General features: G+C 39.1%; 1 protein-coding gene across 2 annotated transcripts; it reads left to right on the top strand.

Moving 5' to 3' along the window:
* Positions 1 to 4949: 4949 nt before the first annotated feature.
* On the top strand, positions 4950 to 17133 carry LOC104902626 (hypothetical protein). Of its 2 annotated transcripts, none has more exons than XM_010690467.4 (12): positions 4950 to 5888; positions 7889 to 8005; positions 8117 to 8309; positions 8504 to 8670; positions 8790 to 8964; positions 11537 to 11598; positions 12210 to 12291; positions 13889 to 13946; positions 14207 to 14331; positions 15613 to 15693; positions 15772 to 15842; positions 16666 to 17133. In XM_010690467.4, exons 1-12 carry the CDS (start codon positions 5431 to 5433, stop codon positions 16805 to 16807), a joined length of 1731 nt encoding a protein of 576 aa, XP_010688769.2. In that variant the 5' UTR covers positions 4950 to 5430; the 3' UTR covers positions 16808 to 17133. The 2 variants fall into 2 exon arrangements, with proteins under 2 accessions (XP_010688769.2, XP_010688770.2); XM_010690468.3 differs by having other exon boundaries at positions 5749 to 5888; positions 7876 to 8005.
* Positions 17134 to 18486: the final 1353 nt, after the last annotated feature.

Raw genomic sequence — 18486 nt, 5'->3', positions numbered from 1 at the left:
TAAAGTAAAATATAAATAAATGAACGATATAATTACTTAGAAAGTAGCCCGAGTATAAAAACTAGTTATATCATACTAATCATATGTTAAAATGACCATATTAGTATTTTTTTTGCTTCCACTAAGATTTCTCTTACATCATTCAGGATATCCAGACTTCTCTCCGCTCCTTTTCTTCCTAGACAATTCTGTAAGGTTTATAATTTCAAGTGAATTATATTGAGTAAAGTATGTTGCTTAAATAAGCAGAGATTACAACAACCTAGAGTGATAAGTATTCGTAGGCTAAAGAATAGGAATACAGTTGTTTATATGATAAGATATCTAAAAGATAACAAAGAAGAAGGAGTCAACTCTAACTAACAATATTAGAGAATATATCTACATATAGAAGATAAGATCTAGCTGTTAATATTACCCCGCAAACTGGAGGGTCGTGTGACCACGCCAAGTTTGGACAGTAATGTAGCAAACCGTGCAAGAGCTAAGGGCTTGGTAAGTGCATCAGCTAATTGATCATCACCATTAATGTGTTGCACACGAAGCTGTTGTTGTTGCACCTGCTCTCGGACAAAGTGGAAAGCCAAGGCTAGATGTGTTATCCGAGAGTGAAAGACCGGATTCTTCGAGTAATGTGTGGCACTGAGATTGTCACAATAAATGGTGGGAGCTGTAGGGAGAGGAAGACGAAGTTCAGTGAGTAAGGATTGCAACCAAAGAAACTTTGCCGTAGTGGTAGCAACCGCTCGAAACTCAGCCTCCGTAGAGGAGCGAGCAACTCCTTGTTGTTTCTTGGAGGCCCATGAGAGGGCATTGCGACCAAGATAAACCACAAACCCGGTTGTGGATACAAACGTATCATGATCCCCAGCCCAATCCTTGTCTGTAAACGCATGCAAGGTGAGTGGAGAGTCACGATAAACCATGAGACCATGATCAAGTGTTCCATTTAAATAGCGAAGTAGATGACGAAGAGCGACCCAATGCACGTCGGAGGGACGATGCATGAACTGAGATAATTTATTTACCGCAAAAGCGACGTCGAGCCGCTTGAGAGAAAGGTACTGCAGGACACCCACAAGTGCGCGTTATTCAGTAACGTTTGAAATAGGGCTCCCAGCATCAAGTGTCAAGGGGGGGTGCTGAATCATGGGAGTCGTGACCGGCTTAGCATTAACCATATTTGCAAGAGCAAGCAAGTCACCAATGTATTTCCGTTGAGTGAGGAAGAGACCATGAGCATTAGGGACAACTTCCACGCCAAGGAAGTAAGACAGGGGACCCAAATCTTTCAAGGAAAAACGAGCCGCAAGAGAGGCAATAAAGCTGTGGAGAGCATTTGGTGATGGTCCAGTGATGATAATATCGTCGACATACACTAGTAAGTAGAGGATGACGCCACGATGATTGTAAATGAACAATGAAGAGTCAGCAATGGAGTTAATGAACCCAAAGGAGAGTAAGTAATTTTTGAGCTCAGTGTACCAAGCACGGGGCTCCTGTTTAAGGCCATAAATAGCCTTACGGAGCTTGCAAACATGAGTGGGTTTAGTCGGATCAACAAAACCAGGGGGTTGAGCCATGTAAACATCTTCACAAAGAGTGCCTTGGAGGAAGGCATTATTGATGTCGAGCTGCCGTAGTGTCCAACCACAGGTCACGGCAAAGGAGAGGATAAGCCGAACCGTAGTGGGTTTAATTACCGGGCTGAATGTTTCGGAGAAGTCGATACCGGGGCGTTGATGAAAACCTTTGGCGACGAGACGGGCCTTAAACCGTTTAATGTCACCGGTGGACTGATATTTTATGTGAAAAACCCATTTGTTTCCAACGAGATTGTGCGCGGGTTGACGGGGAACAAGATCCCATGTGCGGTTTCTCACAAGGGCATCAAATTCAGCGGCCATGGCGGCACGCCAGGGCTTTTGAGGGCTTGAGTGATATTTGTGGGCTCACAAGGGGGAGGGACACAGTAGTCGTATGGGCATACTTGGGGTTTGGTTTGATGATATTATTTTGGAGGCGAGTGACCATGGTCCGAGAGGGAGCATGGACGGGTGAGGTGGGTGGTGGAGAAGATGATGGAGAGGGTGGTGAGGGTGAGCGAGGCATGGGAGAGGTGGGGGGAGTTTGTGGTGGTGTGGTGGAGGTTGCCGAGGAAATGAGAACCGGCACATTGATGGTTGTCCATTCATGAAGGCAGCTAGAAGAGGGAGACTCAGCAAACCTGCACAAGTTAGTATAAGGAAATACATGTTCTACAAAATGCACATGCCTTGACGTATAGACACGAGTAGTGGAGGGGTCAAAACAGTGATAGGCACTTTGAGTGAAGGAGTAACCTAAAAAGATGCAGGGAAGAGATTTTGAGTCGAGTTTATGAGTGGTGTACGGTTTTAACCAAGGATAACACAGACAACCAAAGTTGCGTAATTTGGAGTAATTGGGGGCTAGGCCAAACAATTTTTGATACGGAGAAGTATAGCCGAGAGTAGGAGTGGGCAGCCTATTGATTAAGTAGGAAGCCGTGGCGAGAGCATGAGACCAAAACTTAGACGGGAGATGAGCATGAGAGAGTAACGAGAGCCCCGTTTCAACAAGATGTCGATGACGGCGCTCCGCATAACCACTATGTTCAGGGGTATGGGGAGGGGAGGTGAGATGGGAAATTCCATGCGAAGTGAGAAAATGAGTCAACTTGATGAACTCACCGCCATTGTCAGAAAAGAAGTGTTTAATTTTCAGATTAAAGTAGTTTTCAACGAGAGCCTTAAAACGTTTGAAAGCATCAAAGACATCATATTTGTGTTTAATTGGATAGAACCAAGTGTACTTAGTGTAGTGATCGACAAAAATAACGTAATATTTAAGATTGTCAATAGAGTAGATCGGAGAGGTCCATACATCAGAGAAAATAACATCTAGTGGTTGATGAGACGAGATTTTAGAAGTAAAAAAAGGTAGCTTGTGACTTTTATTGATATTGCAAGCATTACAATGTGATATTTCAAATAGAGGAATTGACAAATCATAATGCGAATTTAAAGTCCTAAGAACTGAAGAAGAAGGATGTCCTAATTTGTGATGCCAGTCGCTACGAGGAAGGGTCATGCCGGTGAAAGCTTGAGGAGGGGAAGGATGCCATTCATAAATGGCAGCTCTAGTTGGTCCTTGAAGAAGAAGATCCCCCTTGCAAAAGCCCCTTAACACAAAAACAGGATGGTAAGAATTCAATGGAGGTGCGGTTTTCTCGACAAAATTGAGAGATGGAGAGGATGTTACGAGAGATGGACGGAACATGTAATACGTTAGAAAAAATGAAAGTTGTAGAACATGTATTAACTTTAAAACTACCTGTGTTGTGGATCGGAAGGGTGGAGCCGTCGCCAATAATGAGCTCTTCCGTGCCATCGTAGGGTGCATGAAGAGACAAGTTGGCTAGGTTATTGGTAACATGGTGCGTGGCATCGCTGTCGAGAAGCCATGCAGAGGGGTTCGACGAGGAAGCAGTATCCATGTGAGCTTGGGGAGGTGGCTTCGAAGAGGATGACCCAGATCGAGGGTGTAGACCGAAAGTGAGTCAGGGGAGGCACGACAATGGTGGGGTGCTTATTTTTGAAGAGAGCACAGTGGCTGAGGGAGTGGCCTTGCTCACGACACCATTAGCATTTGCCAAGGTAGGGCTTGGGTTGTCGTGGTGCCGCAGAGAGAGAAGGCAGACGACCACGATAGTGCGCGACATTAACGGAGGTCGGGAAGGTGAGAGGAGCAGGTTGTAGGGAAGTCGTGCGTGGCTTCCTTGTTGATGAGCTTCTCACGGAGTTCATCAAAGGAGATGGGAGTGTCGCGTGCGTTAACCGCATCAATAACAGATTTGTATTGCTCGTAGTCAAGGCCGAGCAGGACTTTATCAATGACATCTTCATGATCCATATGTTTTCCCATGGCGGCGAGACGATCGGTACATTGTTTAATGGCTTGCATATAGGCAGTGATTGATTGAGTGGTGTGGGAGATTTGGTTAAGTTTGGTTTTAATTTGTTTAAGGTGACCACAGGAGGGGTTGGCATAGGTTTTGGAGAGAACTCTCCAAGCCTCTTCAGAGGTGGCGGTTTGAGACACAAGAGGGACAATGTCTTGAGAAAGGGTTCTAATAATGGCGCCAAAGACGAGACGGTCTTGACGGAACCATGGAAGGGTAGCGAGATTGGGGATGGAGGTGCCATCATCGGCGGTAATGGAAGCAGGAGGCGAGGGATGAGTGCCATCAACAAATTTCCAAAGGTCATAGGCAAGCAGGGTGGCTTGAAGTTGGGTTTGCCACGCAACATAATTGGTGGACGTGAGTTTGATGGAGTTGTGAACTTGAATAATGGTAAACGGTCTGGTAGGATCAGTTGGGTTAGGGATGAGCGAATTTTCGTTGGCCATTGAGGAGGAAGAAGAGAGAGAGGTGGTGGGCGGATCGGTTTCGTCTGATACCATGTAAGGTTTATAATTTCAAGTGAATTATATTGAGTAAAGTATGTTGCTTAAATAAGCAGAGATTACAACAACCTAGAGTGATAAGTATTCGTAGGCTAAAGAATAGGAATACAGTTGTTTACATGATAAGATATCTAAAAGATAACAAAGAAGAAGGAGTCAACTCTAACTAACAATATTAGAGAATATATCTACATATAGAAGATAAGATTTAGCTGTTAATAGACATGTCTACCGAGAAGCAAACAAAGCAGCAGATTGGATTGCCAATGTTAATAATCTCATAAAATCTAGCTTTTGTATGAAAAATTATACTCATTCAGCTCTTTATTCAATCCTTATAAACGATAAGGTTGAAACTCCCCTCGTGCGGAGAATCTCCTAATGAAGAACCATGCTGTTATGCGTCGTAAGTCGTAACCTAATTAAGAGCATGAGACTCTAAGAGGATCATGACTAAAGAAGCCATGGTTACTTAGCCATGTGCACACAAACAAACACAAAAATCTTGAAAACAACTTTACGCCACTTCTATATACAGATTTTCTGACGAATAAAACCCAAAAAATTTGCTCTAATTTCCCACTTTCCACCACTTTTTTTCTCTCTCCTTTCATTCTATACTCTCTTGTTCTTGCTCGACTACTGCAGCAAGAAATCACAACATTTCTCCGCAAAAAACCCTCTCAATTCAATTTCCCACTTCAATTCTCAACTTCCTCTTGTTTGTAAGTATCTAATTCATATAATATATGTGCTGATTTCACCAATATTAGCTTAGAATTGAAAAAAACTTGATTTTCTATGCTTTAATTGTAAATTCATTCCAATTTCTCCAAAACCCTAAACCCTATTAAATAAAAAAAAACCCCAGAATAATGAGAGTGAACTTCATATGTTGTTCAAGTTGTAGTTATCATCATCTTGTTGTTGCTGTTGTTGTTAATGGTGATGATGATGATGATGTCTCACTCACACTCTCAAAACAACAACAATAACAACAACAACAATTCGCAAACTCATCATCATCATCACCATAATCAGCCACCTCCACTCTGTCTTTCACCTCTCGCTTCGGTGCCGCCTCTTCCTTCATCTTCTTCCTCCCACCGTGGTGCTGATCATGCTGTTCCCATTTCTACTTTCCAATCTGAGGTTCTTCCGGTGAGGGTTCGGCTTTCGGATATTGGGCCCTATGATGGGGCGCCTTGTGGGGGCTACTTGAAGGCTGTGGATGCTCTTTCTGGGTCTCTAATGAGGCATAATGCTGCGGTTCTTGAGCTCGGTAGCAACGATGCTGCTATTATGCGGTGTGGGTTGGAGTCAGCGAGGTTGTATTTCAGGAATAGGGCTGTTAATGTTGGGAAAGGAAGCAGAGGTGTGTACATGTATAGGGCTGGAAGGTATTTTTGCTATTGCTCTTGAGGGTGCTCATTTTTCTCATTTGCTGTGATTGTTATGTTTGAATTCGTAATCGTTTTTCTGTTGTTGGATTGTTGCACTTAATTGGTGTTTTTGAGATGCATAATAGTGGTTTCAAAATTGGGAGCTTATTTATACTTTCTCCAATTCAATTTAGTTGTGACACTTTTAAAATCACGGACTCCTAGGTAATTTTTTGGAGAGGAGAGAGATAGAGAAAGAAAATTAAAGGGTGCCATACTCGCCATGTGATAGGAGAGAGATAGAGAGAAATTATTACCCAAAATAAAAGTATCACAATTAAATTGAAACTTCCTAATATAGAAAGTGTCACAATTAAATGGAAACAGAGGAAGTACTAGTTTTAGGGGAAGTAAGGTGTGATGATACTTTTAGTTGAGAGGGCTAATAGGTTCAGACAAATTTCGATAAGTTCATTGGAAATAAGTTTCGTTTAGGGCCAATAAGGGGTAGCCAAGTGTAACTTACAATTAAGTTATGCTCACGACTATTAAGTTCCAATATTTCCTTGTAAAGAGAATTTTTAAGTGAAGACAACGGATTTTTGTGGAGAATTTTTTTTCGAGAAATTGGAGTTTAGTGGACTATCTAGTGGTAAAAATGTGCACATCTTGACCTCTCTGACCTTGCCTCCACTGCATTTGTACTAGATTTATGTTGTTTTACAAGTAAGGTTTGAGGCCTTACCATGTAATGTGACTTTTTATGCATAGTTTTTTTGATGGATGGATCGTCTTAGTGTTTTAGTAATATCGTGGGTTAGGCTTTAGTTTGTTGCTAAACAAGTCGTCTGACTATTCCAACATAACATACATAATTAGACCTTTGAGAATGAGATTGTAATATGACCTTGGGATGTGGTCATTTAGACCTAAGAGAACCAGGGTGGACCTTATCTGCGAACTATGAGTTTCCCACGGTTGAGCAACATTGATTTATGAAGTAGAGTTCTAGGGGGTGGAATATCTCCAAGCTGTTGTAGGTAGAGTTTCTAGTAGAGTACTAGTAGATGCTTGAATTTCTATAGACATTTGGATCCTGCATCAATTATCTGCTATATATTTAGAAAGCCCCACCATTGGTATAGTTGATAGCTAGAGTTGTCCTCTTTACGTCTGGCATTGTCTTCTTCACTTGGTGAAACAGAGCAGCTTGTGAGTGCATCATGCTTGGTTATCTTTAGCTCAAAGACATGATGTTGTGGTTAAAAAAGTAGCTGAAATTTTTAATAGAAAGGGTCTATTCCCATCATTTTATTACCTTGTTGGGGGGGGGGGGGTATTAGAGATGGAAATCGGGACAAGGTGACAACTTTGCTATTAATGAAAACAAAGGAAAAAAGGTTCGTAGGGTAGGTTTGTGTCTTTGTTATTTATTCCCACAAATCCCCACTACACAAGAAACAAGGTAATATCAATACTTTATAATTTCCCAATCACCAACTACTCTCCATCCTACTCTCTAATCCATAAACTCATATTCCCACATACCAAACACCCTGTAAGAGGCATAAGCAAGGGAATGATACTTTCAGATACATTAAAATGTTGATGTCCCAAGACTTTTGTAGAGTAACCTGTGTCTTGACAGGTTTGTGGGGTTATGTTTTATTTTTGATGCTTCTTGAGAGAACTTTTTTCCCAGAGACATGCTCTCATGCTTTTGGCAATGTGCCTTTTACTCTTTTAGCGCTGTCCTGGATATGTAGTTGGACAGTATTGATTGTCTGAAACAAGCTGTCAATTCTGAGGATGATGGAAGGACAAGGAGTATCGGTTCCTGTTGGAGGCCTTCTGTTTTTGTTCTTATATCTTATCGTTACTCTTACTAATTAGTTAGGACAATTAGTGGTATTTTTGTGCGTGTGGATATGCATTGATGTCCATTGATCTATGATTTTGTGCATATCTACCCTAATTATCAGTTGAGAAATTGACACTCCATCAGCTTTTGTCTGAAGGGCTCTGGAAGATAGCGATTCATCTCCTCCATGTATGGCTGAAACTTTTAGATGCTTGGGTAAGGCTGCTCGTGCTGTTTTGTGTGCTATTGCAAGGCACCTCCGTCTGCGTAGCGAGTATGTAATTAAGTAACCATCATATATATTTTGGCTCTTCTACCCTATGCCTTTTTTGACTCGTCTTATGGCTTCTACTCTTGCTTAACAGCTGTAATTTGTTGTGAACAGTATTTTTAACCATCTGCTTGATGATAACCCACTGCCCGCCAATGAGGCATCCTCTTCGGTGCTCGTCGCAACCTATATTCCTGCTCCTATGCAAAATGGAAAAGGGGCTATTGGAGGAGGCAAACCATCTGTCAACGGAGAATTTGAGAAGGGACTGTTAACGCTCATATCGTCCGATACTCCTGGCCTTCAGGTATGTATGCATTCAGATCTCTTTACTCCAGCATGATATCTTGAGTATTTCAAATTTACAACTATTTGTGTGTTTATCCTTTTGGTTACTTTCTTTTTAGATTGTACTCTTCTTTGGTAGGTTTGATTTTGTTGCTTTCCTCCTCTTAAAGTCGTGGTATTCAAATGATCCCCGTCAGCTGTTTGTCTCCATAGGTCTGTGACCCCAATGGTCGATGGTACCCGGCAGATAGTGGATTAGGGTCTGGTTCTGTTTTGTTACTGACAGGAAAGGCACTTAGTCATGCTACAGCAGGGCTTCGTCCTGCTGCCTCATACCGTGCAGCGCCTGATATCTCCTCTGTAGCTGGTTGTGTTGGAAGGTATTTTGATGTATAGCTTTGACATTTCAGGGTGGTTTTCTATAGTTGACCCCTTTTCCTGAGAAAAGAAGTAGGGGGTTGAAAAGAAAAGAAAAAGGCTTACTTGTGTTCCATTTCAGGACTTCATTAGCCTTTAGGCTTATGCCGCAGAGCAATGCCATTTTGGACTGTTCACCCATTACTACTGCTGGTCATGTCATTCCTCATAGTTATGTTCCGATATCAGTAAGCCAATTCATGGATGATATCTCTGCAGAAGAAGATGCTTTATGCAATCACAATGACAGTACATATGTAAGTCTTTTCTACAGTCAGCTCAAGCTTTGGTACAAGAAGTATGCTTTGCCAAGTTAGAAGATATTGGAGGAAAATTCAAATAACTTGTATGTGCTACTTTTCCATTTTGCAGCTTTAAATTGTTGTGTGACCAAACTCACAAGGATTAATATTTCAAGTAGTGTAATATATTCATATATTATACTTCTTTCGTTCGATATTAGGTGCAACATGGGGGGAGGCCCACATTTACGGAGTGCATGTGAAGAGGAGAGAGAGAGAAATTAAAAGAGGGACTCATCTAATGAGTAGAAAGATAGTTAGAACCTATTACCAAATGAAATAATGTTGCAATAATATAAAACTTCCTGTAAAAGGAAATGTTGCAACTAATATAAAACGGAGGAAGTATTATTTGATTTTTCTTCAATGATCTATTTAGGTTTTACTGGTTGGTAAGCTATGTGTAAAGATGGTACTCTTATCCAGTTCAGAGTATTCTAGAGAGCAGGGAATATAGTAATAAGATGTGGCGGTCTATTCTGTTAGTTTGTAGTCCAGCAAGTGCATGAAGAACCTAGTTTACAATGTTGATGAGAAGTCATGATATTTCTTTTCTAGAAATTGGCGTTGGAGTTCGTAGTTTCTATTTCTTCTATTCACAGAGTCCGAGTCTAGGAATGGTTACATTTTCATTGAGACATTGACTGGAGATTTACCAAATTATCTGTGCCCATCTTTAGATCGGTAGGTCTTTGTCTGGTGAATTAGCATTTCCTTGGGAACCTTATCAATGGACAAGGGATCCTGATATCCGGCGATTTGACGGAAACTGTGTATAGACATGCTTTTACCCCCTTCCCCATTAATGATCAGTTTGATTCAACTGAAGATGAACTTTCTGATGGTTTCTCTTCATTAGAGATTAGCCGAGTCTAGAAATGGTTACATGTTCAATGAGACATTGACTGGAGAATTACCAAATTATCTGTGCCCATCTTTAGATCGGTAGGTCTTTATCTGGTGAATTAGCATTTCCATGGGAATCTTATCAATGGACAAGGGACCCTGATATCCAGCGATTTGACGCAAACTGTGTATAGACATGCTTTTACCCCCTTCCCCATTAATGATCGGTTTAATTCAACTGAGGTTGAACTTTCTGATGGTTTCTCTTCATTAGTGATTGGCCTAGATGTTTAAATTGGTGCATGCCGAAAAAGAGCAGTTGTGAACTTTGCGAGTCTCAGTTACAAGCTTCTACAAAAAAAAATTCTTGTCTATGGAGTATGGAGATTCTGGTGTCTGTTTGCTAGTAGCAGCTTGTGACACCAGGAAGTTAGGGGCAGCAGTGAGTTATTGCCTTGGTTCTTGTTATATTTTAAATTTATTTTTCATCATTGAAATTTTTTGGGCTTCCTCCATTCTTTGGTGCTCGAATTCCGGCTTGACGCACTTCTGTTTTTGTAGAACGAGATAGCCTCCTTTATCATGTTCACCTTTCTACTTGTTTTGGGAACTTTCACAAGACCAGTAGGAGACATGTAAATTTGTCTTCATCTAATAAGATGATATGAGTTTATATTCCAAATATACAACTTCGGAAGATGTTGAAAGTATATGCCTTGTGGCAAGAGAAGGGGTGAACTGCAATCCTGTTCCCACATGTGACCAAGTGAAATGCATTTTAGTTCCCTTGCTTTGGCTTGGTAGAGCAGGAAGTGGGATGTGCATGGCAGTAGTTGAAACCAGCCTTTTATGAATAACTGAGACGCAGCTTGGTTTCACTTGGTGGCTGGTTTCGTGAAGTTGAAAGCTTGAGAGCTGTCTACTATTGACTAGTTAAATAGGGACTTCATGTTGTGAGGATGCCCATAAATACAGCTAGAGTGTAGTGCACGCTACTGTGTCAATTGGTCTCATGTAGTTCGTTTATTGAACGAAGAGATAATGAGTTTTATGCCTTCCAGGAGTGATGGATTTGAATGAAATGTTATTCATTTGGTGATTTTAGGTTATGCCTTTAGGATTAGTTGAGTGAGAGACAAGGCTGAAGAAGGTAATTTGTGACTTTTATAATTCCCATTGACCATCAAATTCGAACGTTTTGTCTGAATTACGATTGGCCAGGACATATATTTTTGTAATTAAGGATTTAGATTTTCTTCAGTACTTTTTGAGGCATAGTTGGAAGTACTGGTTAATAAAAGTAAGTCAATCATGATGCAATATTTCTAGGCCTTAAAAGACTTTATCCCGAAGTTTAGGGATCAAAGCAAAAAATAACAAACGGGTTGTGTCGTACAAATTCAAGACTGAGTTGCGCAATCTCATGTGCATTGACCATGGGGCTGCATGGTTGTGCTGTAATTGTATTTGTTTTCAAAACTATCGTATGACTTCAGCAGCAATGCTTTCCATGTATTTGAAAGCATATCTTAAATCCATTGCTCTGCTGGCAAGATTTTAGTTGTTTATGTTTCTTAGTCACAAACTCAGACCTAATAAAACTGTTTGAAACCTCTTTATGGCCAATCTTTTCATGTCAATGAAAATTGTTGTATTCTAATGTTGTGTGGTGCGGTTTCAGGTGGAGCAAAATAATACCAACAAGGAAGCATCGTTGAGAAGTGTGCTTTCAGATCCCTTATCGTAAGTTCTATTCCACCCTTTTTCTGTTTCATTCTCTATTTATCTTTCTTTTGAAGTATCTTTGTTTACCTTAATTTTCTTTACGAATTAGGGGTCCAGGGTTCCTCGCTTTTTGTGTCATAATCTGTTTTTGGCTTTAAAATTTGGTAAAGGTTCTATGATCTGATGTTCATAGACTTTGAACATAGTCAAAATATAACTATGACAACAACAAAAACTCTAGTTCATATTGCTCATGCTGAAGGTGCAATATGGATCCTCATCCCTATTGTCGCTTTTGTATTGGCCCTCTAAAAGTTATGTTGGCCAGGATTGCTAAAGTGATAAAGTATAAGGTGAATATAACTATGTTAGGGTTAGACATTTGATTAGAACGTGAACAAATGGTAGCACACATTATAAATATTAAGTGCAGTTTACTGTCTCTTGGATATGGGGATGATAGTAGAATATTGTTTGTTCTGTGGATGCTCATTTTTCCAGAGCTCTCAATATTTCCTTCATTCTTTTTTCTTTTTTTCAACATGTTTTATTTCTGAATCCTGTTTCCAGATTTAAAGATTATGTATGGAGCTAAATCAATTTTATTGGTCTACTTGGTTGATATGCAGTGGTGCATTTCTTGAAGATGCTGTAGTCGTCTCTTGTGGACACTCATTTGGGGGTCTCATGCTGAGGAAGGTTATTGAATCGGTAGGATAATCTTTGCTTGGTTTTGATTGATAGTGTTCTTGAAGATGTTCTTCACGGTTTCTTGATGGATTGCTTTGCAAATCTGTCTTGCAGACATGAGTAATGAGGCAGAGAATTTTTGGTCACTGCCTTTAAATTGGTTGCAGTTATTTGTAGGACTCGTACTTTTATATGCTATATATGCTGAATGTATTTTGTATTATCTAAGCACTACCAAATTTATTCTTCGAAATTGTTATATGAGACTTGTATGTAACACTTTGTCTCTGCAAAAATTGCTGGCTTTCAATCAACATAGATATTATGAAGTAGGAGACTCTATAAGCGTTTGGTATGACCCAACAAACTCAATTATTTATGTGAATAGGGTTCCATGTAAACTCCTCAACTTTGGTATTTTCTCTTACGTTTGGATCTTCATTGATTTGTTTTCCTCTAGATTTTGTCCAATTACATAAATTGAAACTAACTTTTGAGAGTCACTACACAAGGTGTGAAATTCTTTGCTCCATGAGTCCATCTGTACACCTTGGAATATCTTGGCATTCTTCTCTCATGTCATTGTTTTGAGTGTTTCCATTCAGAGGCCACAGTCTGCTTCATTCATCCTTTTAGTCACCTGCATGGATGATGTGTATATATTTGGCGTTTGAATGTTTACTGGATTGTACTGGTATATTGTTAATTTAATCTGAGCATGTCTTTTTGTTAGTGGATGCGAAGGGGAAGGTTTTGGTTTGTTGGTGCTTCGGTTACTCTTATGTGTCGTCTGATTGAATCTTAAGTTTGTTATCAGGAAGTTCTCTCTTACTGGTTCTTGTGAAGGCATGGGGGACCCAAACTTTTCACTTGCTGTTTTTTGATGTTTTTTAGAAGATAGATAAGAGTATGAAGAGGCTGACTTTGCTCTATATAGAACTTAGAGCCATTGGAAGTTTCTCCTTTTGAATTATTTGAAGTGGAGAAAAGGCATGACTTATCAGACACTACCTAGAAATTAAACAAAATCATGCTCAACCTCTATGTTGGGCGATCACCTTTCTTATATCGGAGCATCTCTTGCTTCTTATATTCCTCCTGATATGTGAAGCTGTTGCTAGTCTAAGGTTATGCCTGTCTTTCAATGATCAATATTCAGTGGAAGAGGAGTAAGAGGAATAATGAACGTAATAGAACGATCTTAGTCTGTCTGGTTAACATCGTCTTATGTGTAAGAGTAAGAGGAATGGGGGTCACGTCTTGAGCAATGGATGGGACTCAATCAGTTAAATTGCAGTGAATCACTCTTCTAATTGCTCAGATTGTGTATTATTGCTACTCTCAGCAGAGATCATTGCTTTTGAGTTTTGAGGGTATGGGCTAATTAAATTATTTGGTGAAATGGAAGATATTCTACAAGTGATATACATGAACATTATGATATGTTTGCCTGATAATATGACTGGCACCTGTGCTATGGATCTACAGCAGTTCAAATTTCTAATTTCTAATTTCTTGAGACAATGATCTTTTACATGCTGTGTTTCTGAGCTCTGACTATGCTGTTTGTGATTCTCGTACAAATAGAATTTATGACTGCCGATTATTTGCCTGACAGTCCAGGTGCATGCTCTGTCATTCAGAAGTCGAGACCCGGTCATTGATTCCAAACCATGGTATTGTTCTTCTGATTGACTTTTCATCTTCACTCTGTAGCTTTTCTTGCCTTTGCTCTACCCCTCATAATCTCTCCTTTTATCTTTTGATTTCTTGTTTCTTATTTTGTTTTTTGAAGTAATGGTATAACTGGACAAGAATCCCGTTTCGTTCAAGGACCCCTTTTTGTCCTTTATAAATGATGGTCTAACTGCCATTTCTTTCTCGCTTTTCTGTTTCTGAATGGTTTTGCTTATTCTTATTTTTATTCTCTGTACAGCTCTAAGAGCTGCAGCGGCAGCTGTCAAGCATGAGGATGATCGACGACTATTCCATAATGCAGCACTCCGAAAGCGACGTAAAGAATTTGGTGATCAGATAGATTTGGGAAGAAGGATTAACAAGGTACTAAAGCTATACTGCTTGCTTTTGTAGAATGCGCTCTTCTAAGTTACTCTTTATTGGAAATGATATCACTTGCGTTTTACCTTTCCCTTTAGTTGGACCCTGTTAGCTGTTTTATCTTTGTCCTCTGCACCTATACATTCTCTATTACTGTTTCAAGTTTCAACAGTGTACAAGTATATATATTATGATAGCTGAATGTTCCCTGGTTCTTACTGTCCTACTACAAGATAGTGACCAATGTGCATGTCTTTTATTTATGAACCTACCCAACAAAATTTGAAGGAAATTAATGAAAAGAAAAGAAGAAAAGCTGACTGCAACTTAAGGTGTTATGACAATTGTAGGATACTGTGCTCATATAGAGAAAGAACGTGATCAAGTTCACTACTTTGATAAGTTTCTCGAATCAATTTCATACAGTCGTATAACTCTTAGACTTTGGTATATTTACATCAGGAAAGAACCCTTGAAATATCTATGTTGTTTAGACAGGGATATGAGTGTCAACTGTCAGGACTTGAGTAATAGTCTAAGGTGGGCAAATTCTTGAATGAAGATAGGAGCAAACTATGACAATTGACGAATTTCCAGAGTTATGATATGGACAAGGAAGACAATAATACTTTCTGGTTTCCGTTGCTATATATGTATACATGAGTAGTAACTAGTAATGTATTAATTTCCCCCTTTTTGCCATGATTGAAGTGTGTCATGCATGCATTCTATTTGGCTTCTTCTTGTATTCTACATGGAAACTTGAACTATATGAAGAGTCTGGGCAGGTAGCCAAGTATACCTTTTTCGTTTTACTCTTCACTGTGAAGATCAATGTTACCTAATTCCCTAATTCCCCCGCGAATCGCGAATTGAGAAAAGCGAATTATGGTCAGTTTTGGTTCATTTTTGGCTCATTTTGGGCGAATTGGCGAATTCAAAAGGCGAATTAGGTAACACTGGTGAAGATTGTTTTTACTCATTTTCTCTTCAGTTGAATTATATTGTGATGAGATTTCATGAATTAACTTAAAATATGCCCCACCTTTTGTCTTGGATACTTCCTCTTGGAAATTTGGTACCTTCTTATCCCCCGACTAGCTTGGTATTATGGTTGTTGAGGAAATCTTGCTCTCTCTAATTGTTTGGACATTGGGTACAGCTCTGAGGCTTAAAATTGTTGGATCTTGGGATACTGCTTGTATACTTTACTTTGAGGGTGGGAGGAATCTTGCTCTCTTAATTGTTTAACACTTGTAACTGGTTCACATATGATTTTTTCAGGAAGATGGGGATATTTCTCCAGATATTGGGTTGCAAAGAGTTCAGTATCCATTTTCTGTTAGTGAGAAAGTGATGATAAAGGTAATTTATTTGTTGATCACATTCTCTTTTAGAATACTTTTTCCATGAATCTGCTAATTGTTTGTGTAAATGGTGCAGGGAAACAGGAGAACGCCAGATAAATTTGTAGGAAAAGAAGCTATAATAACATCTCAATGTCTTAATGGATGGTTAGTCTGTTTTTCGTTCTTCTCCCCCTCCCCCCCAAAGATTAATTAACGTTTAGTTGATTTGCTTAAAATACTTGATATATTGAATTATATACTTGTATTTGAAATATTGGAAGGAGAAACTCTCGAGTTTGTCATTTATGCTTGCAAAACCTTTTGGCACTGAGAATTTTCTTATGTTTTTTCCCATCTCATTTCAGCACGAGTTATACATTACTATGTTAATTATCCTTGCATGGGAGTTCTCACCCTACATTGTAGCTCCTCAAAAAGTCTGTGTGATCTACTATCTCATCTTTAGGACCTCAAACCTCTCATATAGAGAAGGAAGAGATACAACATCCAAAATAGTAACTACCTTATAAATAGTTCTCAAGTCTGTATCCCCTGATTTCCATCATACGAGCCATCAGGGGAGAAAAATCAAGAGCCTACTAGTATTATTTGGTCATGTCTCATGTGGGCATCTGTATTATTTTCCATTAGGATCAAGTATGTATATCAGGACCAAGGGCTTTGGAAACGTTAATTTCTTTAGATCAGGGTAATGTGTGGGAGAGCACAGGAGATGCTGTGTCTCAGCTGGGAAATATGACTAGTTTGCGACCAATTTCTACTGGAACTTGTAGCCATGATTCGTCACCTACTGAGGTGGAGGTGGCTCGGGGGAAGGATATCTCAGTGTCTGTTCTTGTTTTTATTCTTCTCTAAATTAAAGAAGAATATTCTATATTTTTAATACACTGTATATTTTTGCAATTTCTTGCATACTGGTGAATCTTAAGCAAAACATATTTACATTCATGCTCTTGAAACGTGTCAGGTATTCACTCAAAATTATTGGAAGCGGAGAAAGTGTTCGCTTGCAATATAGATCTTTGCGAAAGCTGAATGCTTCTCAGACAAGTGAGGATAGATGTGCACCAGAGCCTATTCAAAGTAGTAGCAGAGAACATAACTCCTGATTGCTCCATCCCAACTCTTTTGATCGACATTGTCTTTGTCGTGTAAATTGTTCTCAAAGATCACTAGTTACTTTCTCACCATGCCTTGATTAGGATCTTTTGATAGCTTTCGAACGACTTCTTGTATTTTCCTGATTTTTTTTACTTAGGAAGAAAATTACAGTAGCTTGTGATTTGCTGTCGAGATTCGTGTATAGACATGTAGGAAGCCTAAGGGCATTTTACCAATACGGCTATTGTTCTTGCCGACTTTGTACCATGAATTAGCATAGTGAGTGCATTTGAAGTCATATTGAGTGGACTTATATGGTATGTATCTTTGCTTCTCTTGTATTATCCCCTTTCCTTTTCTTTCTTTAATGCTCTTAAAATTATTGATCAAAATTACCCAGTAATTGTTGTCAGTGTTAATAGTCGTTTGTTGAAGGTGGGAAGTGTCATTTTCTACAGAGTTTCATTGTCGATCAAGTTAAAAAGTTTTCAGGTCGAGTATGATAAGGAATAGAATCAAGAGATTTTAGTGGGAAGGTTTGACTCTTACTTACCTAGAGGTTAAATTTCTCATCAAGTGTCAATTCATTCATACATATTTTTACGAAATAGTTGAAAGAGGGGGTTGGTAGCTCAGTGGAGTACTACTTCGAATTCTAAGAAATTGTTTAGAGTTCGGATACTCATTCCAATAATATTTTGGTAAAACAATCAATTTCTTATTCTATCAAACATCTTTATAAACGATAAATGCTATCACTAGGTAAAACAACCAACAGTTCTTTTGTTACTAGCTTCTTCATAAACGTTCGGGCGCCTTTTGAGGGCTCCCTCACTTAGCTTGTAAGAAAGCGGTAACAACAAGATCGAGAAACGACACTCGTACATGTGTGGAACACTTGGACACTTCATTTTGAGCCAAAAAATTGAGAAAGTTCCACAAAATAGCCGGGTTAGATATTTAGGAACGTACCCGTGTCGAACATGCATAGGTACTCAAGTCCGAGTAACATAGGGCGGTGGAAGTGTGTAGTTTAACACTTGGATAAATTTCTGGAGCTCACTTACTACAATTGTAACATAAAAGGCCAAACTCTACCTTTAAACACAAATCTCAACTAATTACTACTTTCACATCTTAAAAAAGTATAATCTCATAAACCTAAACCTAAGAACACAAGCCTAGTACATTTTAAAATTTTAATTCATACTTATTAAAGCCTATGTCCCATACTAATCCTTATAATTTCTCACTTAGAAAACATCTAAGGCTGTATTACTGTATATTGTATATTGTACATACAAGTTGATATAGACATGTAATCACGGGCTAATAATAATACAAGAGTAGTCTAATTAAGAGGGACATTACAACTTTGTCGTAGATACCTGTGATTGATGAGTACCTTTTCAAGTAACAATCTTTTCATTTTCTAACGATCATTTGACTTTATTCTTCACGTTATTGTTGCTGTTTTTCTTTTTTTGATCCCACTTGTATAATAATGGCATTTTAAATCTCCTTAATCAAAGCAAAATTAGGGCATATAAGTATGGATGTAACCTTCAAGATTGATTGTCAGTGACAGATAAATTGTGCAGATTTAAACGTAAGATCTTAGATTCATAGTTACTTCATATTCTTAGATCAAGTTGAAAAAACTTAGGGATATGGTTAACTTGTACTT

Source organism: Beta vulgaris, chromosome 9, assembly GCF_026745355.1.
Source record: "Beta vulgaris subsp. vulgaris cultivar EL10 chromosome 9, EL10.2, whole genome shotgun sequence".
NCBI lineage: Eukaryota > Viridiplantae > Streptophyta > Magnoliopsida > Caryophyllales > Amaranthaceae > Beta > Beta vulgaris.
The sequence above is the reverse complement of the archived record's forward strand: the minus strand, read 5'-3'. Positions and strand labels throughout refer to the sequence as shown.

Excerpts from the sequence above, each read along its gene's own strand:
- LOC104902626 (XM_010690467.4), top strand. The coding sequence starts at position 5,431 with ATGGTGATGATGATGATGATGTCTCACTCACACTCTCAAAACAACAAC. Across the intron at positions 8,965-11,536 it reads ATCACAATGACAGTACATAT|GTGGAGCAAAATAATACCAA; the intron begins GTAAGTCTTTTC and ends GTGCGGTTTCAG. Across the intron at positions 12,292-13,888 it reads TGAGGAAGGTTATTGAATCG|TCCAGGTGCATGCTCTGTCA; the intron begins GTAGGATAATCT and ends TTTGCCTGACAG.